Consider the following 23,771-nt stretch of genomic DNA (forward strand, 5'->3'; position numbering starts at 1 on the left):
ACAGCTCGGCTGCTGCTTACGCAACAACCCAGAAACTGCTGCCCTGAGGCAACACACACACACACACACACACACACACACACACACACACACACACACACACACACACACACACGCTGCAGAGGAGAGGGAGAACAGTGTGATTGGCTGACTGGATCAAAAGGACACTTCCTGGTGCATCATAAACACTTCCTGCCCCTGAGCCAACATGGCTGCCAGAGTTCTGCTGATGTTGAACGTGTGAAGTGTGATCACACACACACACACACACACACACACAGTTACAAGACTGAGCTAAATGATGCAGTTGCCATGGTTACACATCAGCTTGCTGAGACCTCTTGCACTAAACCAGCAGTGATTTCCATGACAACAAGATCAAACAAATTACACCACACGACCAAACCCTGATCATTATATTATCTACTGATATCAGGCTGATATCTGATTTTTTATTTATTTAGAATATCGGATACATGCTGGTCAACGTGCTCCCTCTCCGATGTGACCGCAACCTCCGTAAAGGCGTGGCCGGCTGAGTTTGATGTGGAAGAAGTTGAGCGGCCCGCACAGAGCCCCGACCTCAACCCCATCCAACACCTTTGGATCAACTAGAACGCAGACTGGGAGCCGGGCCCTCTGGTCCAACATCAGAGTCTGAGCTCACAAAGGCTCAAAACTCCCACACACACTCCAACATCTGGCACAAACTCCCACAGACACTCCAACATCTGGCACAAACTCCCACAGACACTCCAACATCTGGCACAAACTCCCACAGACACTCCAACATCTGGCAGAAAGCCTCCCAGAGGAGTGGAAGCTGTTCTGCTGCAAAGGACCAACTCCATATTAACACCTCTGGATTTATGATGGGAGGTCAGAGAAGCTCCTGCAGGTGGACCAGGACTTTTGTCTATACAGAGTGTGTGTGTGTGTGTGTGTGGATACGTACATGGATAAATACTTTTTTTTTTTTTTTAAATTGGCCAAAGAATGCCTAACCACCTTGATGCTGTGCTAGTCAGAGTTTAAGGTTTTTTTCCCCCCAAAACTTTAATAAAATAGTTTTCTGTAAGTTTCACGCGGCCGTCACTTTGTATTTCCAGGTTTGCTGACTGTTCCAGGTTTCCATGTGACCACGTGAAGCTCCTGCCTCCTGCAGCGTGTCACACCTGGCCTGCTGCCTGCTGATGCTGGGATGTCTGAGACTTTTGTGTTGTCTGATATTTGTGTCTGAGACTAACAGTAAAGAGTTTACAAGCTGAAGTGTCTCATTAAGGAGCTTCTTCATTCACATCCTGACATGGTTATTTGTTCACCAAAACACGCTTTGGCAATATTGTATGTGACACAGTCATGCCAATAAAGCTTTATTGAATTGAATTGACTCCCTGTCTGTTTATTCATTACACCTGGCATCATCACCATCACCATCACCATCATCATCATCATCTCAGCTTGTCTCTCCTTTGGGGATTGTTAGCTACATCTAAATCTGACACGTTCACACCAAACAGACTCTTAAGGTCAGAAAACCAATAAAAAAAAAAAAAAAATCAAAGGTGAATCAAAGTTCATTGTTTTTTTCTGACCTACAACATTGTGAACAAAACACACCCGGGTCGAGAAAGGAGTGAGCATGTATGTTTTTGTTTGTTTGTTTTTATTTGCGATAAAAAATAGGTACAAGATCTCCCTTTACAAATATACAAGGGAAACGCAGCACCTTGTACACCCACCCTGTCCGGAGAGCGGGCGACCAATAGTGGAGTTACAAACATGGAGGACACAGATGCACAGAGAGAGAGAGAGAGAGAGAGAGAGAGGGAGAGAGGGAGAAAGAGAGAGGGGGAAAGGGAGGGAGAGAGAGAGAGAGAGAGAGAGAGCAGGAGAGCGGGGGGGAGAAAGAAAGACAGAGAGAGAGAGAGAGAAAGAGAGGGGGGAAAGGGAGGGAGAGAGAGAAAGACAGAGAAAGAGGGAGACAGGATCAAACGCTCATTAAATAAAACATTGAAAAGGCCTCCGAGTTACATTGATATACAGATAAATCACCCAAAAAATAAGATTTCACCATACACATACACTTAAGGGCATAGCAGAGAGAGACCCCCCCCCCACCCCCCACCCCGAGAAAAAGAACTGAAACAACACAATCAACCCTAAACCTAAGTCTCTATGTTCCCAGAGATATGCTACAGGAGGAGCTAGATCCAGATCCGATTCATCTGGGAGGATCAATTTGTAAAATATATATATATATACGTACATGTACTCCTAAACACAACTACAAATTTGTCTCCACATACCATCATGTACATGTGGGTCTGATTTAAATCTCCCCTCAGATCAAGTGGAACACGTTGCAGTGATGCAGCTGATTTTCAAAGTTTAGTGTGTTAGTTAGTCTCGGCGACTGGACGCCGCTGCTGTCACGGCGCCCGTTTTGCTTTCTATCACTGATAAACTTGAGGTATGAACCCACCCGGCGGGCGAGAGAGACAGAGAGAGAGAGAGAGAGAGAGAGAAAGCTCCGGGTTTTGGCTCAGTCAGGTAGATTGAGAGAAGCAGCTGTTTCCTGGGTCGCACACGGGAATTAAACCTCGTGTGCACCTTGTAAAACGGATTTTTTTTTTTTTTTTTTGTAACAGTAGTACGAAAAAAAAACTTAACTAAACAAAACAAGACAACCACGTATTACAGCCAAACCAGTACATTCAGTCTGTGTTTCTCAGTCATACAGAGTGTTTTTGTTTTGTTTCTTAGATCGTATTTTTGCTTCATAGTTTGGTAGGTGAGAGAACATCTGAGTCACACTGAAATACTGCTGCGTGTTTATGTAAGAGAACTTCATTCCTGTGTAAGATTTGATTCATTGCCTGCTCACGCTCCTTTCTGTTCACAGTTTATTTAAAAGACATTTGTTCCTTCATAATAAAAGGTTTGTGGATTCAGATGAACTAACCATAACGGACCTTGAAGGAGACGTCATAGCTAGGCCTGTCTGCGTCACCTCGGGCTCGGTAGAGATCGAGAGGTGAGAGGTCACTCGGTTCAGAGAAATGTGTCATAGCTTAAACTATTTCCAGTGAAAGGACATGGACGGACAGACAGACGGGTGGCTGGATGAGCGGACAGACAACACAGACGCCACAGAGACCGGAGACGTCCGGCTGAGTCTGTCTACAGCTTGGAACTGGGCTGTGTGGTCAGAAGGCGGAGCTCCGGGCCGAGCTGCTGCTGAATGACGGAAGAAATGAGTTTGTGACTGAATGAACTGCATAAAAGCTCCAGACGCTCCGGTCCGGTCTGGTCCGGTCCGGTCCGGTCCGGTCCGGTCCGGTCCGGTCCGGTCCGGTCCAGTTCGTGTTGGCTCAGGGCAGCCGGGCTTCACCGCGGCCTCTTGCGTGTGACGAAGATGAGCACCCTGCGAATGGCGATGAGGCGCTCCTTCAGGGAGGTCATGGCCAGGATGGTGAGCTGGGCTCGGTTCTCCAGCGGCAGGACGGCGAGCAGCCACCAGCACCAGGCCGGGCCGCTGGGGCTGGCCTGAACACACAAACAACAACAAGTCACTCACACAGCTTGGACATGGGAGGAATGTAGCCAGTTAAAGGGACAGTTCACACAAAATGCATCATTTCTGTATCAAATACTCATCTTGTGCTGCCTTCAGCGTCGACAGGTAAAGTCATATTCTATAAAACTCCTATTCCAGGAACGCCAGCCATCTCTGTCTGCAGGATAATCCAAGTCTCTGGTATCCAGTTGTACATTAAGGACTTTCCAAACACACACATTTTATATGACTGAGCTTTTCAAACTGGACTTCTGACAGAGTTTTGATGTAAAATAATTAAATTATAGCCCCAGATCAGAGATGGCTGGTATTTTGTTTATGTGAGTTTACCATGAAGGCTAATAAAGCTTTCTTCATCTGAGGCAGCACACGGCGAGTACTGGATAGAAATGTGATGCATTATGGGTGAAATAATCCTCAAAGTAAGCTAAGTGAACCAGCAGAACCAAACAGACTGCAGTGTGGTGCAGCAGTGGGCTGAATGACGAGCTGGACTACAACAGTCCAGTCAGACAGGAAAGTAAGTACAGTGAGTCAAGTCAGGTTAGCTAGCTCATAAAGCAAGAAGGAAGGTAAGTTAAGAGTAAGATCAGTAACTAAAGTAACTAAAGTAAACAAATATGTTCAGTAAGGAAAACCTCACAAGTAAAGTGGAGTAAAGGGTACCTGCGGGTCGGGGTCTTTGCTGGGCAGGTGTCCGAAGTGGCTCAGGATCTGGCTCTTCATGTTGTCCTTCAGGGAGGTGAACCAGCTGCTGGCCTGCTCGTACACAGAGTCATGCAGCTTCAGCAGCTCCACAAGCTCCTCCCCCTCAACCTGATTGGACACAAAGGACACACATGTCCAGTCAAACTGTTAATGCTCCCTATTCGCCAACGTCTTGCACTGCTTTCTCCTGTTTTCCTTTTATGCTGTAAAATTTTCTTTGACTTTATTGGAACTTGACAAAACAGACAAAAATCATTTGGGGTTCCTTCAATAATAAGATGAAGGAGAAGAGGAAGGAGGGCAGAAGCTGCATCTCTTCCAAACAAAACATCTCCACCTGCCTCAAGAAACAACCATTTCTAAAAAAAAAAAAAAACAGCCTGAAGACGTCATTGTGTTTGAAAAACTTGTTAGGACACATTTTTGATCAGAAGTGAGGCTGCACGCTCAAACTACATGACATTTCCAGCTTCTTTCCTCTCGCCTGCAGAGCAGCACAATAAGTTCCAGATTATTCCTGTTTTCCGCCGCCTGGCAAACAACTTGAAGGTTATTCTGAGTGACAGCTGCTTGGCAACACATTACTCAAACTGTCTAAACACACACACACACACGTGCACACACACACACACCTTCCTGTCCTCCAGGTACTCGATCTTGGCGGTGTTGTAGCCGTCTCTCTGGCCGTGGCTCAGCACTCTGAAGCGCGAGACGCCGATGGTGTCGACGACTGAGCGTCCGTCAGGGAAGAACTTCACGTCACGCACCTGAGACACAGAGTGACTCGGGTTCAGTGATTCTCACGGCAGAGCGAGTTCAGGGTGAGAACACATCCGGTCCGACCCGACACACACTCACCTCCAGCATGCAGCCGTAGTCGGCGAAGCCTTTGACCTCGTCGGAGATGCACATGCCGAACTGCTTGGTGCCGGTCTCCATGGAGCGGCGGATCATGAGGCGGTATCGCGGCTCGAACACGTGCAGCGGGCAGGGGATGGTGGGGAAGGCCATGGTGCAAACGAAGATGGGCACTTCCAGGTTCAAACTGCCGGGGAGAAGCACAGATGTGAGTGTGTGTCGAGGCGTCTGCAGGTTTTAGAGGACACACTCAACTTCCTTTCAGCTTTTCAAAATGCTACCAGGAGCTGACAGAAATCCAATATAAAACTAGAAACTAAAGCTGCCTGCAAGATGATCAGTATTTAGATAGATAGATAGATAGATAGATAGATAGATCTTTATTGTCATTGCACAATCATATACGGTATAATAATGCAACGAAATTAGGGCTCAGTACATTCGGTGCAGGGCAGAATAGAAAGCATCATGCAACCTGCTAGATGAATAGCAAATCATATAAGAACAGAATAAAAAAACAGAAATCCTGCTAATTTAACTGTTGGAAATATATGCATTCTAACCACATTACATGACTAGTTAACATGGGTAATATACATTTAAGTCAGTTTTTTATTCTATTATTGTAACTCATGCTAATATTATTACCTCAACCTAAGTTTCTTTGACTGACTTGCCTGTTCATATCAAGGTTAAATAAAAAAAAAAACAAAGAAGCCCATCACTCCATGGTGAGGAAACTAGACCTGAAACAGCAGAAAACTAAAACGATAAATGTGGGTAATTTATTTTAAATCCTGTTCAGCCTGAGGCAGCTTTTACTGTTTGGTTCACTACAAAATACATTTGTATCATTTATCATTCAGTTACTTTTCTCTGTGTGTGTGTGTGTGTGTGTGTGTGTGTGTGTGTGTGAGTGAAACTGACTTGGACAGCTCCTTCATCTCCTCCTCATGAATCTTCTTCCTCTCTGCCAGCTCGTCTCCAAGGTAACGCTGCAGCACCTCCTCCATCAGCAGAGTCTTGTTGTAGCCCCTGGTGGCCAGATACTGTAATGACACACACACACACACACACACACACACACACACACACACACACACACACACACACACACACACACACACACACGTAAACACACTGTTAGTAATAGTAACCATATAACAACTAGGTCTAGATTCTGGTGGGCTCTCTGCAAAAATGCTAGATTGTGGTGGGGATTAAAGGAGATTTTTATATAATCTCAGTTTCCAGAGGCCCTGTTTTTTTAATTTCTGCTTTATTGAATAGTAATATTAGAGACAGGAAGGGCAGGAGAAAGAGCCACAGAGAGCTTTATCACTGCTTCAAACTTTTCAGACAGCCATTTGTTTATATTAATTTTAACATCATTATTTCTTTGACAAATTAAGTAGGATTCTGTGGTATGAAGTGAAAAGAGAGAAACTCAAACCTTTTTATATGCATTAACATTTCATTTCAGTTGGCTGACAAGACTGTCTCCGTTCATTTCCATTTTGTTTTTTGTATTTCAGTCCATGACAATGTCTGGTCTTCATTTTCATTTTAGCTTAGAATAATGACCTCGGTGTACATTCATTTCTTTCTTCCTGCCTGCGTGTGTGTGTGTGTGTGTGTGTGTGTGTGTGTGTGTGTGTGTGTGTGTGTGTGTGTGTGTGTGTGTGTGTGTGTGTGTACCTCGGCCAGGTTCTCCTTGCAGAGCGGACAGTTGGGGTTGTGGTCCAGGCAGCGCTCCAGACATTTGAGGCAGAAGGTGTGACCACACGGCGTGGCCACGGGCTCATAGAACAGCCTGCAGAGCAAAACACACACACACACACACACACACACACACACACACACACGTCAGCCTGCTGATCGGATCACACGGGCTGCCTCATATAAATATGATGCATGCGTCATGTTTTAAAAGAGCAAAAATGACTGGCTTATGTCATGTTCAAATTTGTGTACAAATTTAGTTTGGAAATAAAGGATTTCTGTTCTGTTGTCGACTGATCAAGTGTTGTATCATGTTTACATTTTTAAAAAATGAACTATTTTCAATGTCATCCATTCATTTTCCATTCTTTAATTTTTCTCAACTTTTCTTAGTGTTCAAGGCCTGTAGAAACCCAGTGCGCTCTGAAGGAATAAATTATGACGTATTAAAGGAATAAAGAAAGCTGTTGACAGTTGCTTTACGATGGTGAGTACGCATGTATTTAGTGTGCGTGTGTGTGTGTGTGTGTGTGTGTGTGTGTGTGTGTGTGTGTGTGTGTGTGTGTGTGTGTGTGTCACCTCATGCAGAGGGAGCACTCCATGTCTCCACTGTCCAGCAGCTGGGCGGGAACAGTCCTGCCTCCACACGCCGCCTTCTGAGAGCAGCTCGCCTCGTCTGCAGAAACAACAACATGGTTAATGAACAGAAAAAACAACAGCAATGTTAATCAAAAACATAATAAGACAAAACACAGCTGTTCTTCCACTCAAAGTGAAGTGACAGTAGAAGTCGGAGGGGCTGGGGGACTTTGGGATCCAGTACTGAAGCCAGAGGAATCAATCTCATCAATGAAACCCAACAATACTATACTAGTAATACACAATACTAGTACTAATACAAGTTGAACTACACTTCCAATACCAATTTAGTCCTGGTGAGGATTTAATTCAAAATCAGTTTTTGGGAAATGTGAATACTCTAGTTCATGAAAAGGCTTTTACTACACACTGTTATTCATCAATTTTTGGAGGAAAAGTTACCTTTTTACTTTCTCACTATTTTGAGAACAGTCTCAACAGGAGGTTGAAGCTAGTCGCTCAGCTCAACATTAACCACTGATCAGTTTCACTTCCAAGTCAGAGCAGGCGTCACAGTTTTACTTCTGAATAATCTGTGTTAGGATGCAGAAGGAGGGACAGCAATACCTGGTCTGAGCATCTTGGAGGGGGGGCTGAAGCCCACCACGTGGCCGTCTCCTGTGTGTTTCCTCTTAAGGCCATTGGGGGGCGCCGGCAGCGCTGCCAGGACGCTGGCCAGGCTCTTGCTGCTGACCTCTGCCGGGTCACATTTAGCAGGAGACAGAGGAGAGAGTCTGGAGGACATGTCGTCAGCCGGGCTCTTGGTTATGCTGAACTCTGAGTCCTGGACAGAGGAGAGATTACAAGCTGCCATCATCATCATTATCATCATTATCATCATCCAGATTAACAGGATTATGAGCCCTGATCTGACCCTAATCTTAATAACCATGGGAACTAGAACTGTAACATAATGATCAACACATTTATGTCTGAGTGTGTGAACGTGATGAGATCAGGGATACAAACAGCTTTCTTACTTTAGCATTCCTTGTTAGGACATTTCATTTCATTTCACATTTCAACTGATAAACAGTAAAGCCACATATTTAAGAACAGAAATAATAGAAAACACTGACTACAACAAGCAACTGGACAACCAAAACTGGAGTTCAGCAGAACTGCTGCACCTGGGCTGCTGGGAATCTACGCTGCAACCTCCAGGGGAATAATTATCTTACTATGAAGCTTACTTAAAATGACACTGTTATGGCTGCAATATGAGCTTTTCATGTAAATCTACACCTGGATGTCAACCCTAACCCCTTGAATGAGTGTGTCTACAGTGGAGCACAGCATCCCAACCCCCCTGCTGAATGAGACTGGAGACTGTCCTGTTTGTCCAAATTCAATTCTGCTGTCACTTTGGGTCAATGGTGGAAAACCTTCTCCACAGAGGAAGTCACAGATTTAAAGAGTTAAATGCAAACTCTGTCCTGGACAGCAGTGAGGCTCCTTCCAGAGAAACCCGGACTCAACACTAGATCTTCGTCATCTTTTTTGTTTCCGTTGGTATAAAGTGGGCTGGTAAACTGAAGGCTGTTTGACGGTTCATGACGTCACCCTACACAATACTTCAGTTTCAAAACGGCTTCCTTTGGCTCCCATCTGGAGCCGCCAACACATGTTCCCTGGTGCAGCTTTAATGTCTGTTAAAATATTCACACAATATGCTGCTTTTAACAAAAACTCCTATCGCCCACGATGCGCAGTGTGTGTGTGTGTGTGTGTGTGTATAACCTGTGAAGAGCAGCTGGGTCTCTGTGTGAGGGAGCTGAGCAGGGCGGTGGGTTTGATGAGGCGGGTGGCAGCTCCGCCCTGCAGGGGGTGCAGCGGCGTGGGCAGATCTTCCCTCTCAAACACGGACGAGAACAGCTCGCCCAGCACCTGCAGGACACACACACACACACACACACACACACTGTCGTCACTGTCCTTGAAACACTGAGGAATGTGTTTCAGCAGAGAGCGGTGGAGGCTCACCACAGCAGTTTCCATCACATCAAGTAAGACCTGTCAGACTTTAAAACAAAACAGACTGAGCAGGGATGCTAACATTTTTACATGCTTGCTGAAACATTCTGGGATATTTTTAAAAATAAGAATTTTCAGTCATTTTCACTGTTTTATGAGCTTTCTGTTACTTCCTCCACTTTAGTCTTCAGGCGGAGTGATATGAAGCTGTGTGAGCTGGAGGAAGGAGACGCTGCTGTGCCACGCCTAGGAAGGGAGTCTGCCACTCAAAACACAGTTCCCATGGTAACGTGGACCAATAAGGCTTCCATCTGACCAAAATCAGCCTTTCCTATACTTCTTATAAAATCTCGTCAAACCAAAACCAAAAAAACAAACTGCAGCACTGCATACAGCTTTGGGATAAATGGGACTAAATCAGAGAGGAAAACAACAACAACCACATGATGAATTCTAGTTGGTAGATTTATCTAATCCAGCAGGTATCCACACATCACATGAAGGAATATTTAACTGGCTGGAAAACGGTGTGAGTGGCTGGTGAATTACTGGATGCACCAGCTACTGTGGCAGGTGGACCACGATTCAGCTTGGGCATAATGTTAACCAAAATAGCACATTAGCTGTTTTTTTTTTTCTAAGAACTTAGATTTTAACCATTTGACTTTTGAGAAGATTCACCTTGAAAGAAAAAACAGTTTCTGGCATTTCTTTTAAACCACCTCACATCAACTCAAAACTGCACAGCTCAAAATTCTTTGTAATGTCAATTTACCAAAGAAGGACAAACATCAGTTCTTGTAAAAAAAAAAACTTCCAAGAGCTAGATTTCAGAGAGAAAACAGTTCTTTTGAATCCAGCAGGAGTGCAGGCAAATCCATAAGTGGAGCGTCAGAGTCTCCATACACAATCCTGGACTGAGCCTTCAGAATGTGAGGCAGCTGGAAAAAAGACATGTGACTACCTTATATGTCAAATTAGGTCAATTTATTTAACAGCAGCTTCCTGTTTGACAAGTGTTATGTCCTGCGACTGGAACGTCATTAGATCACACAAGCTGGGTCAGTGTGACAAAACAGCCCCCCAACACAAAACTATTCATCAAGGTCAGTTGGCTGGATGTGTGTGCTTGTGCAACACAGTGTGTTACAGACGTGCACGTCGCTGTAAACTGGCCATGTAAAACAGAGACGACTACGCTCCACAAATTTAACTCATCAGTCTGCACTTCATACAAAAGACGCACCAAGATGATAACTTACAAGAGTGTCATTTAAATCAGTGGTTATCGAACTTTTTTCCAATAATGTAGCCCATTTGAAATATTTTTTCCAGCCAATAACCCCTGACCAGTGCAAAAAAAAAAAAAAAAAAAAAAAAAAAACTTGGAAAATGTGTATCCCTTTTGAGAACCACTGACTAAAATCACATTTGATAATTGCCAATTTTCACATTCTGTCCCTGCTGGCCACCGTACACATTCTCTGACTTTAAGCCAAAGAAATCTAGACAAAACACTATCTGTGTATGAGACTGATTCGCTGCAGTCTAACAAAATATTAGTAGAGACTCAAATGTGGTGAGACAGAGCGGCTGTGAGGCCAACAAAAAGAAAAGAAGGAAGGCCAAATTAAAAGAAAGATCTTTTATATAACCAAGTTTTAAATGAAAGTCTAAATCTCTTCATTAAAAGCTTGGCGCTGTGTGCCTCTGCAGTGGGAACAGGTAGGGCGGCATATCTGCATGAGAGGCAGATGGTACAAGTGACTCTTGGCAGGTGATGTTGTTTTGGATTAGAAATCCTTGGCAGGTGAGTCACTGGTTTTGTGGGTGAGAACAGCCGTGAGACGCAGATCACAGACACTTTCGTCATGACACAGCCTACAGAGCGGGGCGTCACAAGTTTTTTTTTATGTTCTGAGCCCCCATCTAAAGGGATTTTGTCCTGGGACTCTGACATGAAACGATATTTTGGTTTGTGTGAATTATGCAATTGTCTAGGTGTCGTACTTGTCAAAAAAAATTCCAAGTGGTGAGACTGGAACAAATTATGAAAATAATCACGCGCGCATACTTTTGTGCCGTAGCAATGTCTGGTGAATTAACCCTTTGAAACCTGAGCAAATTCACTGGATTTCTTTCAGCACATTAGACAAAAACCAAAAATTAACAAAATACCAGAAAATACATAAACAGACATTTAGTTTTTTAAAAATGTAATTAGAACAAGGCTATATCTATAATTACTGAAATTATATATTTAAATGTCAGATCAGTGATTCTGGATTAACGTAAGATTTTAAATGATGGGTCCTTGTGACCCCACTGAAAAAAACTGGCCCAACACTGCGCCGATGCTTTTTTTATGTCCCATCATCATAATCAAAAGTTTAACAGGAAACAAGTGGCTGATCTGCAGTAAGATTTCCCTTTCTGTTTCATTCTGAGGTGACAGGCGAGAGGCTGCACCACACAGGCTTGGCCTTGTGTAACCGTTACTGCCGGAGCCTCCAGGCCGAGTTCCTGCAGGACGAGGCATCTGGGACGGGACAGCCGTGCGTCATCAGCGAGCTTAACACTGACGAGGAAGGGGGGTGGGGGGGGGGGGGGGGGGGGTTCCTGACTGGGCTTTAGCATCATATCTAATCCTGTCTGAAATGCCTGCAGAGGGACAGACAGACACAAAACCCACTGACATACACTCGCCTGCTCCCTCCCCCTCACTGACACACACACACACACACACACACACACACACACACACACACACACACACACACACACACACACACACACACACACACACACACACACAGCTCCTGACTAATAACTTCCGAGTCGACATGATTATGGCAGAATGGCTTCACTACTGTCATCTGTGACTCTCCAATTAACTTATCCAATTAACTGTACACCTACCAGATCTAAAAAAAAAAAAAAAAAAAAAAAAGACATAAAAACAAAAAAATTCCATTCCCCGTTACAGTATTTTCCCAGTGCATTTTCAAGAAAATGTGTCTTGTTTTATTGTCATGTAGCAATGCCCAGTTAAAAAAAAAGAAAAAAAAAAAGAAACTGTCAGCTGATTTGACTCATCTATTTTCAGAGGGCAGTCCTAAACACACACACACACACACACACACACACACACAGAGCTGTCTGTCAGGATTCAGTGAGCAGGACATCTACCAGCCAACAGGTGGCTCAGGGTTGTGAACATTCACCTACCACTTTAAAAAGCAACAATATAAAAAAAGCCTAAATTGAACTAGAAATAGAAACAGGAGCAGCTGAAAGTGTTAGCAGATACAAATTTGGGTGTTCTCACAGCAGCTTTGTAGTGTTGATTTATATACTTTGCATTTATATACTTTGCACAGTGGAGTGGAAATGCATGAAGACCAAAACTGAGAGCAACAACGGCAACAGTGGCTATAACAGCATGTAGAGTACAAGACTTTTTTTTAATCGCAACTGTAGTTGGAAACGCGATCACACACACACAGCTGTGATCGGTGTGTGAAGAATTCACATAGTTTGCTCAGTGAGCGTGTCAAAGCTAACAAGGAGCTTAGCAGTTTTCCATAAACATGAACTACTGAATTTATTTATTTTGGCAGCAGGTATATGGTGGCCTGAGGTCTAAACTGTTTTCTGCACGAGATTTATATTTAGAATAGAAAATAACCTCCAAATGGTTACCTGCAACCGATGGAGCAAACAAACCAAGGACCAAAAGCAAAATATACAAATTTCATAAAAAAGATGTCTCTCTCAGGCCAATTGTCTCCAAGGGTTTATGTTCTCATTGTTAGTATGAATATATCAAACAACTTCATTATCATCAGCGTTTTAAAATGACAATGGAGTTTTCAAACAAACAATTAAGTCTGAACAGTACTGTGTAAGGACTACATGTTCAGGTGTTGGGTAAATTTATAGTGACTGAACATCCAGCTGATGCATAACGATCACGCTTCAGAGAGTGTGAGACAGCAGCAAAGAGTGACACACACACGCGTACTTGATCGGCTAATTAACATATTACCTCTAGATTATTAAATAAAACAGACATCTAAGAATAGAGAACAGAAAAACTGTAAGTGAACAAAAGTGTCTTATGATATATCTGATAGCCAAACATAAAAAATAACAGAAGTATAAGTGAGTAGTATATAATGTATTCTATCTCCTTTTTCTACAAAGGCACTGTATTAAATATTACTGTATTTAACTGCCAGCTTGAGAGTTGTTCTCCTGAAGGTGGACACCTGTGAAAATGGCTGCCAGAACATTTCCAAGAGAGTGTTTGTTACCTTCTGAGCCTCCATCTTGACTTTGGTCCAGTCCGGCCTGAGCGCCACACACAGGAAGTATTCCTGCAGGGCCTCGTCGTTCCGGCCGGCTTTACTCAGCGCCGTGGCTTTCAGATAGTGAGCCTGAACACAGACGACACAGGAAACAAGACCACTGCTCAGTAATGTGTATCAGGACATAAAAGGAATTTGGACATACTATTAATGATGATACAGCTTTTTCTTCAATATTAGATGACAAAAATGCCCCCAGTTGTTGCTGTCAGGTTCATGTCATGTGTTTTATTGTATTTTTCATCATGACTTCTGCTTCCTAACCAAATATCCTTCACTGGGTGGTGCAGTTTTTAATTGAATACATGTTCAAAGACCTTTATTCAGCTATCACTTCTGTATTTTTACTTGCTGAATGAAACATTTCATCCCTGCATTCATGCACTCACACCATTAATCACTCAAAAAACAATCACAGAATCACTGTAATCATTAGGGCTCCATTCAACACATACATGAAACACGCTCCTGTTTTTGTTTTTGAAGCCAACAACACTTACAAGGATGACCCGTTTGTATCAGTCCAGTGCCAAAACAGCACAGTCACACAGAACCAATCAATTCAAAGGACATCAGCTCCAAACTGCTTTTGAGCATTTTAAAGGTTGTGGTGATGTGTGAGCATGAAACCTCCAACACTCTCACACAAGCAGCTAATTAAATTCTTGACGAGTTGCAAGTTTGTTGGCTGATGGGACAAACGGCCATGCAGTGCTAAAGGGCTGAAACAGCGTCACCAGGTGCAGCAGAAGATGACGATGCCATGATGGCTGTAAGTGGTGCTTCACCTGCATTCAGGCACCAGTCTATAAATATATTTTACAGTGTTTTGTCTAGAGTTGCAAAGGCTTGGTGGTCTGCCAGGCCAACGAGAACCCCGACCCACAAGGTCAACAACATCCTTTGTTTAGTGACTTACTAGAGATAAAGTGCAGCAATAAATCATGCACCCCGAGCTCCTAACATGCAATGTCAGAAGAATGTTAACTTAGTTGTTACAACCTACTTTTTACACATTACATGTCCAAATATTTAAACATTTGCTCCTTGTGATCTTGCAGTGTCTTACAAAGTGAACACAAATGTGTATACAAATAAAAACTGTGAACTGAGTGTTGGCTGCAACTGAAACCAACCACACTGATATGCCCTCTTGTACTGCATGTGTTGGTGTTTTTTTGGCACACCAGGCCTGAAAAATAATCCAGTGGAAACACTTTTTATCCTGAGCCGAGTCTCACCTTGGGCCAGAGGGGTTTCATCCTGCAGAGGCTGGTGGCATCCTGAACTGCCAGACTGAAGCTCCTCATCTCCATGTGCAGCTTGGCTCGCTGGCTCAGCAGGCGGCCTGAAGAGGGCGCTGCAGACCACAGGGGAGAGAGAGGAACACACACACACACACACACATACACACACACAGAGACACACAGCCTCCATCAGGTCAGTGGATATGGCTCGCGGGGGAACAGCAGGTTTTTCTAGGTCTCGCAGAAGTAGGCCAGCGATGTAACACACGTGGCATGAGACCTATTTCACATGTGAACGTGCTTCATAAGGCTTATATACAGAAAATAATTTAAACATTATTCACATTATGTAACTAATAACTTGTACTTTCTGTACAAAACTGTCACTGCATGGTCAATGCTCACATGAACTAGTATTATACAAACAGTTTATATCATGTGTGTTACATGCGTTGGTCACAGAAGGGTTTCATTTCACTAAGTTATATAAAAAGTAGACATTGGTTTTGAAGTCTGACCCTTTTCCTCCCTAAATGTCACCCATTGCATGAATGAGGACAGGGTGATGTGCATTTTGTCAACCAGGGATTTTAATAACTTGCTATAGATTTAAGAGTGGCTGTGTTTTACTTTTGAGCTTTACTGAAATGGTAAATTGAACTTGTTAAAAACATGGGACATCTAAGTTGTTGCAAAAGTTTTCTTCTATAACAGGAATGCTGCAGCCAAACAGTCACATCCTTATACAAACAAGCTAACAGGCGGCTCAGATCTGGGAGTGGCCGAGGACAGTCTGGGCACAGAAACCCAACCAGAACCGCTTTCCACAGGAATGCTGCACGAGTTATGAAAATAAGCAGAATAACATAAATAACATGCCATTTCTGAGGAGGATTACAAAGGGTGGCACAATGAGATAACATCTGAATATACTGACAGCTTTCAGAGTTTAAAGAAGATGCAAAGTTTGTTAACTGAATCTAAGAAACATGTGCACATAGCTTGGAGGCACTCACATGTTCAGGCATTATCACACAATTTCGTGGTAGGGAGCTGCTGTGAAACAAGAGACGCATTGTGAGGCACATTATGGATGACTAATTAATTGAATGGCGTGTTGGGTATGAACATGGTCATGGGTCAGGCTGTTCCATGTGTCACCATGATGGAGCCTCAGGTTGCAAGTCTGGCTGCGATATCGTTTTGCAACCAAAACCAGGCTGTGTCAGTACCGAAGGCAAAATGTGGGTGTCAGGACAACAAAACAAAGGGCTTACCGCAGAGTCAAAAGAATCACTAACAAAGCAGCTCATTTTGATGAAACGTGATGTAGGACACCGCGGCACAGCAGGAGGAAACTCTATCGCTGTCTGTGTTCCACAACAGGAACAGTGATCACATAAGAGTGGGAAGTGCTTGTACAGTCTGAGAACAGCCGTCCAGGTGGTGTTCTATCAAAATCAAAAAGTTCAAAGGCTAGAAAACTAAAAGACACATCAACATTTTGCAACACTAACAATCACATCATATTTTAACTGGAGTGCCGTCCACTCTCTCCTCTGTGTTAATGTAGAAGTTGTTCATTGGTCTCAAGAAGCTGATGGAGCCTGTGATTCATCATGAAGTGCATCTGAACTGAAAAGGCCCAGCAGCAGCAGCAAGAAGAAGGAAAAGTCTGCACATTAAAACTGTGCAGTCAGAGTGCCATTTAAGTGATACCGAGCCATTGTTTTGCACTGATTGCTCACGATAACAGAGACAAGTCCAGAGGCCGGCAGAAGTCTGAGAGCAGGCAGAGACCAAATATGGTGTTCCTCTGGGAGCTTCACAATCACAAGGCGGGGTGTCAAATTTTATTTCCAATTACGATTTTGGCCTCTGACGATTATGAAAACAAGATAATCAAGACAAAACAATTCTTGTGCCGCATTCCGATTCACAATGCTGCTCTCATTTTGTCTTGTGTTGTAAATCAAGAACACCCCCCTCCTTTGCAGTGGCGTGCTTTCGCCCATCACTAAAAGCCCAAACTCACTCTCAGCCAGGCAAAGTTCAAGGAAATCCACTGATAGCAAGACATTTTCATAAAGTTCAACAAATGCATGATGCTTCCAAAGTCAATGAGCAATCATGATAAATAATAACACAGAAATAAATAATCAGGATTTGAATTTTTACCATAATTGAGCAGCCCTACATTATTGTCTGGAAAAGTTCGCTGGCAGTTTAACAGGTGTCTCTTATTTTATCCAACATGACAGAGGCTTGGCAGCTGTGAGTCTGTAGCTCCAGGAAACTTTTAGCACATTAGTTCAGACACCATTTTTCAAAGGCTGAAACTCCCTGATCCTCCCACAGAAGGAACAGAAGGCAGAGCGCCGGCCTGGCCTGAGCTGAGTCAGCTGAGAACAGAGAGTCAACACCGACAGCAGGAGCGCCGGGGTATTTATCCACATCTACACAATATTGTGGTCATGGTCAAACACACACAATATGGAGCGGCTGGCCATTTATGGCAGAGCAAAGCCTGTCATACCAAAAGAGCCTCCGAGAAGTGAACTGCAACAACCGAACCCGCTCCCAACCTTTTAATCCACTACAACAAGATCAATGAGTGACCGACCAGCAAGCTGAAATGTACACCAGACAGAGCTTTAAGTGTTCCTACAATAAATGTGAATAAGTTCAGAAGGAGCAGGAGATAAAATGTGGAAAATAAAAATGGGAAAAATATGAATTTCAAAGTGTGTGGTAATTTCTCGGAAGGAAGCAAATCAGAAAATCAGACGCTTGCATGATGCAGGGGAGCTGAATGAGAGCCACCCACTCTCACCCACTCAGAGCTTCAAACGGGCAATCTGAGTTTGCATATAAGTCCCTAAGTTATTCATTTTCATCCAACTTCACTAACTGATTAAAACTTTATCTTTGGTCAAACTTCATGCCGACCCTTCCTTTATGGTTAGCGACAAGCTAGACTGACGCTTTGGGTGATAAAAATGTTATACAGATACAAAACTGTTATACAGATTCATAACTGAGTGGACCATGGTGCTTTTTGAGGAAAATTCAAGTAAAAATCACACAGCACCTTCACCTTGTTTTGCACCACATGAACACAGTGTACAGACTGTGTTGCAGTGCTCTGAAACAAGCCTGAGTGTGAGCTGACCTGTGACCCGGGCTGAAGTTCACAGCATGGAGTTTGACTCCGCTGGTTCAAACCTGACTCCAACTATTTCCTACTGCTAACTCGTCTTCTCTTCCCTGTCTACATCATCAAAAGGAGCACAGCTGCCATTAAAATAAGATAAAACTGAAATAATAAATAAATAAGAAAAATAACGTTGTGAATGAGTAAGTACGGGAACTTTCACACCTTGTGTTCCTGACTTCAGTGGAACAGCTCAATTAGGGATTCATCGATCAACAGTGGAGAGTTTTTCCTGCTCTTTGGGGCAGAGGCTCTCTAATCAGCCCCACAGGGAGCCAACTGTGGGCGGATGAGAAGGCAGGACCGAGCATGATGTTGATGATTAATGACTATCTTGGTAAGCTTTCCCCTGAGACCCCCATACAGACCAACCTGTCTCCAGCACCTTACATAACCAGGGTCAGTAGCATGACAGCAGCCCAGGATAATAATAATCAGTGCTATGAGAAACGTTAAATATAACGCCACAAATTCTGCTCTACATTCTAGGTGTAATGAGTTAAACACAAAAACTCCTCTCAGTTGTAGCAAAAACACGTGATGCCCATTTTTCTGCTTGTTCAATGTGATGCAAACTGGGCACGAGTCGCCCTTTAAAACTGGCCACACACAAAAGAACAGCTTAACAGCTTGGCAGTGTTGCCGTAACAAAAACAGCTAAAAACAGTTTTTAAAAAGTCACAAAAGTGCGTTCCTAGCAGTGGCAGAGTTCATGGGCTGGTGGGGGGTGAGATGGGGCTACTTTATGATGTCTCTGTTCAGAGTAGCCGCAGCAGAAGGCACAGGTGGCCAACCTACTATGTCACTTAGTGTTAGGAAGTATTTTATTATATCGAAATTCAGCACCACAGTAATTGCAACTGCAATTTCTGACCAAAGGAGGGTGCTGAAAGCACTCCAGTCCGGCTTCCAGGTTCATGGCAGATCGTCTGTACAAAACCCCAATAATGAAGTGGAAAAATGTGTCTTTTGAATGGAAAATATTTTTCCTGTCACAAGTCTGATTTTGGATTACTTGGATAATTTTGTCTCTGACATAAAATTCAAAAATCAACTGCTAATATTTAGTATTTTTGCTTTCGTGAGCTCCTCTAAAGTTTTTCTTTCTGGGTGTACATGCTTTTTGATGAGCTTTGACACTGCTTTGTTGTTGTTTTAAACGTCCATCCATACCTAGCTTAGCATTTCACGGTTTGTGAAGTGATGTAACACCGACCAAGCAAGGAGGATAACTCATCATCCGTCCTCTGGCTGTTGGCAATTATTATAAGCATCTAAATATGTAACAACATGATATGTACTTTGCTTTCGGGTAAACCTCTGAAAGCCCGGAAATGATGAATGTGCGTCAGAGAAACGTTGTTCATCTTGGTCTCAGATTTCTACACTGCCACCTTCCAGCCACAGTTGGATGAAGGTCTCTCTTTCTAAGCTAAGACAGCTGGCTCACTGAATTAAAATAAGCAAAGAGGTATTCTCATTCAAATTGATGCTCTTAAAAGGCCTGTGATGGAACAGAAGATCCAGTTCTTCAGGCTGGACGTGGTTCAACTGAGAGGGGGATGACCTACATCTTAATGGCGTCGCACAAAAGAAAACACATGCAGGATATTAAAAAGGAGCAAAGTGAGAAAAAAGGTGAAAGAGGGAGAAAAAGCACTCACGAGGCAGCGTAACTGGATATTAGTCAGATCGTGTCCCTAAGGAAACACATCTTGGCGCTGACGCGCTTTGCACGTTTTGTTCCAGAGTTCCAGTCTGTTTGTGCCTGTTTTTTTTTTCTTCTTTTTTTCAAAGTGAGATGTCCACATCAGCCTCTGTTGATTTGTCTTATCTCTCCTGCAGAGATTAGGTGTTTGTTTCCCTTCCTGTGTTTTTATCGTGTTATCTTCATGTTGCCGTTTTGATTCTACATGTTATCACTTTAAATAAAGTAAAACATTACTATCCTATTTGATCACAAAAAACTAAACTGTGGCTTGTGTTGCATAGCCAAGGAAAATGTACTCTCTGCTCCCACTGACTCACTGAGACATTTCTGACTCTGACACACACACAAAAGCCATATATCATTTTCATGGTGTGCATACAGAGCATGAGCCATATGACCATAATGACTGAGAGTCAAGCAAAGCAAAGAGGCCAGACAGCGTCTGTGAATAACAACTGTATAGCTGCTAACGCTCAACACTGCGTCTGCGCCACGGCTCCATAAGGCCTCCTGCTGGGTTTGTTGGAAAAACACAGGCTGGCAGCGACAGTGCTGTGAAGGCACTCTGTCCACTCATCGGCCCGATTCCTTCACCAGACAGAAGGCGTGAATCAATATTGATCTGCAGACGGCTCGACAGAGAAATGCCTGAAAACAGGCCACTTAGACACTCAGGAAACCACAGAATCTGGAGTGCGCTCTGATGGAGTGACACTTTGATCCAAAACATCTCACATCAACGGGAGTGTGGGTATTTTTAGCAGAGGGGGGCACGGTGGCACCTTGTTTCGTCCACCCAGTTGCAAAGGAGCAGAGAAAATAGCTCATTAATTTGATGTTGATATGTAGGTCACAGGTGTGAAGGGGCTGGCTGACTTTCTCTGAGGACTGGAGGTGAGCAAATTGAGTGTTGCCTTGGCTGAGAGCTACTGAAACACACAAATGTTCTGCATGTGACAAGCCACCAGAACAATGTGGATTCTGGGCTGCAACTTAGGCTACTTAACAATTAAAGAACAGTTGTGATGATAAAGATGCAGTCTGTCCAGCCCTAACTTTGACATTTTTCTTTCTTTTTAATGTTAGAGTGAATAGTTTTGAAGTTAGAGCAGCACTGCAGCAGTCAGACCAGTCCCTGAACAGCACAGTCTCCCTGACCCCAATGTATGGTTACCCAACACATCATAAACCTCCAGCTTATGAAACGGTATCTAAAGAGGGGGGAGGGGAGCCATCCATTACAACCATGCACACATGAGGAATGTGCAGATGTTTTATGTAAGTACTATAAAAATGAATATTTCAAGAATGTAATGGAGACTAAAGAATAAAAGTCTGGAATGACTGATTGGGGTCTGATGTGTCCAGAAAGTCTAAAATGTGTGAAAAATAAAACTAACACAGATGTGGTGTGTGTGCCTGCTGTTTTATTAGAACTGCAGGCTATAAATAGAAAATAGGGTATCAATATGGGTGACTTCAGCCATCTCTGGAAAATAGGGTAGCACATGAATATGTGTGTTGCTTAGGTAATGAAGGACGCAGTGTCATGTAACGTCTGACCTGAGAAATGCATATAGGGGTGGGATATGCGCCACCTATAGCTGACACCGGGAAGTGCCAGAGAGAGAAAAGTAGGTCACCTGGACAAAACTATGTATTTCTGACAGAGATGAGACATGCAAAACACAGAAAATACAGTAATGGAAAAGAGATAACACGTTTCTGGTTGCATTCGCTCTCTTACCTAGCTCCACCGCCGTGTTGTATTTCTCCAAAGCATCCTTGAGGTTCTGTTTTTCCCTCAACACCTCTCCCTCTACCCAGTGCCTCCTGGCTTTGCTCTCGGAGGCGAACCACTTATCCAGCAGACCGCTGAGGACCACGTTCAGCCTCAGACCGCCGGGCACCCCCTTCCCGTCTTTCTTGCTCAGTTTGTGCTTGCAGTGTCTGCAGTCTTTCACGGAGTCGTCCTCCAGGCAGCGTTTGCAGAACGTGTGGCCGCACTCCAGAGTCGTGGGTTCATGCAGCAGACACCTGCAGAGTATGCAGGAAAACAGGTCCAGAGCCTCATCTTCCATCTCCCCGTCGGCTTCACCCCCGTCTTCCCCGTTGCTGTGCGTGCCGCTTTTCACATGTCCGTTCACCCCGGTTATCTTCAGCTCTTTCTCCCGGAGGCTGCGGGCGATGGTCTCCACCAGGAGGCTCAGCTCCTCGGGTCTCAGCTTGCCCAGGCTAGCCGCTGTGCAGTAGGAGTCAAGCGCGTCGGATATCCGGCCAGCCCGTGCCAGAGAGTCGGCTTTGCGTAGGCACAAGCCCCGGTCCGGCTGCTGGAGGTCGGCGAGCTGGGAGCTGTAGATGTCCACGGCCAGGTTGAAGTCACCAGCCCGGTTAGCCTCCTCTGCCACCTCCAGCATTTCAGGGCAAATCCCTACAGCTGTGGGGTTGGCCAGCGGGTGGACGAACATCTCGGCCTGGTGAGGCTGGATCCCGGTCTCCATCTTCGGGGAAATCCGATAGTATCGACAGCGGCAAAGTTCACTAACAGTTCCTCAGACTATCCCCGACAATTCATAACTCACAGGCTAACTCACAGTAAATGTTTTGCAAACGCCCGGCTGCTGTGCCCAACTCTCACCGCTGCTGCTCGCTGCTGGAAGCGGGTCAGGCCTCATTACGAGTGACTCAAACTCACATTAAATAAAAGTAAAAAATAGCACATCAGTTCAGCACTTCTGGTCCGTGGAGGAAAAAAGTCCTAAAATAACTCCACTATTGGTTCCCCATCACTTAAATGAAAGAGGATGCAGTTTCCTTGCCAACAGCACTCGTGTACCGGTGTCGCCTTCACGGACCAGCGAGGTAGAGTTATTTACTGAATGATCCCTGCTCTCCACACCGTCTCTTTTTGCCTTTTGCCAGCCCCCTTTTACATAAAGTAGGCGGTCTAATGTTACCAGGCGACAAATGGAAGCTTGTTTTCTCGGGTTATGTGGTTTTAACACCGAGGCAAAACGATTCTTCAGTTGTTTTTTTGTTTGTTTTGTGTGTGTAGGTTGCTTGGTCGAGAGAGAGAGAGAGCCGGTGGGTCAAAAAAAAAAAATCCCAGTCCGTTAAGAGACTTACTCAGCTCGACGGCGACACACTAACAGAGGTTTTTTCTGTTACAAATACTTTACGGCACACGGAGATTTAAGAAAAAATAAAAAACAACATCAACTTAAAATATGAGGTATGTTAGTACGTATAATGACACGGGTTGGTCTTGTTTTGCACGGCACCCGGGAGCGAGAACCACCACTTATCGCTAGCTTACACCGCAAGCCGCCTCGCCGTCCGACCAAAGTCAACAAATGCTCTCTTTTCAAGCTGATATCCACACAGTCGGTTTGTTTCCACAGTTCGTAAACACTCGCCTTCGTCATGACTGTCCGTTCAAAACGTAAAAGTGCCCGTTAAGGCGAAAAAATGTGTCTCCGGGACACCCCATCTCGTTAGCTCGCTCCGGCTAACCGTCGGTACTTGGATTTCAGAGATAATTTACCGAAGCAGACGCAGGACATCACGTGACGCTGGAGGAGCGCTCCCATTGGTCCGCTATATGGCTCACTTATATAACGCAAAGATATTGTATAACCTTTCGCCACGGTGAATAATAGCGGGGTGCACGCTTTCACCTGACGCCACAGCGATGATGATGATGGTGGTGGTGATGATGATGATGTGTATAACAAGTTACAACACGTGA

The 23,771-nt window shown here is 44.2% G+C and overlaps 1 protein-coding gene across 4 annotated transcripts; it reads right to left on the reverse strand.

The window, feature by feature from the left end:
* Positions 1–1,637: 1,637 nt before the first annotated feature.
* Positions 1,638–23,564, reverse strand: lonrf2 (LON peptidase N-terminal domain and ring finger 2). Of its 4 annotated transcripts, none has more exons than XR_003930283.1 (13): positions 21,771–23,564; positions 15,093–15,211; positions 13,798–13,920; positions 9,248–9,394; positions 8,075–8,291; positions 7,448–7,544; positions 6,845–6,959; positions 6,074–6,195; positions 5,147–5,333; positions 4,921–5,055; positions 4,247–4,396; positions 3,341–3,549; positions 1,638–3,310 (listed from the first exon to the last, which is right to left on the reverse strand). XR_003930283.1 is itself a non-coding variant. In XM_030080789.1 (13 exons), exons 1-12 carry the CDS (start codon positions 22,522–22,524, stop codon positions 3,391–3,393), a joined length of 2,325 nt encoding a protein of 774 aa, XP_029936649.1. In that variant the 5' UTR covers positions 22,525–23,564; the 3' UTR covers positions 1,638–3,323; positions 3,363–3,390. The 4 variants fall into 4 exon arrangements, 3 of the variants coding, with proteins under 3 accessions (XP_029936649.1, XP_029936651.1, XP_029936648.1); XM_030080789.1 differs by having other exon boundaries at positions 1,638–3,323; positions 3,363–3,549; XM_030080791.1 differs by having other exon boundaries at positions 1,638–3,328; positions 3,363–3,549.
* Positions 23,565–23,771: the final 207 nt, after the last annotated feature.

Source organism: Myripristis murdjan, chromosome 21, assembly GCF_902150065.1.
Source record: "Myripristis murdjan chromosome 21, fMyrMur1.1, whole genome shotgun sequence".
In the NCBI taxonomy this organism is placed as follows: Eukaryota; Metazoa; Chordata; class Actinopteri; order Holocentriformes; family Holocentridae; genus Myripristis; species Myripristis murdjan.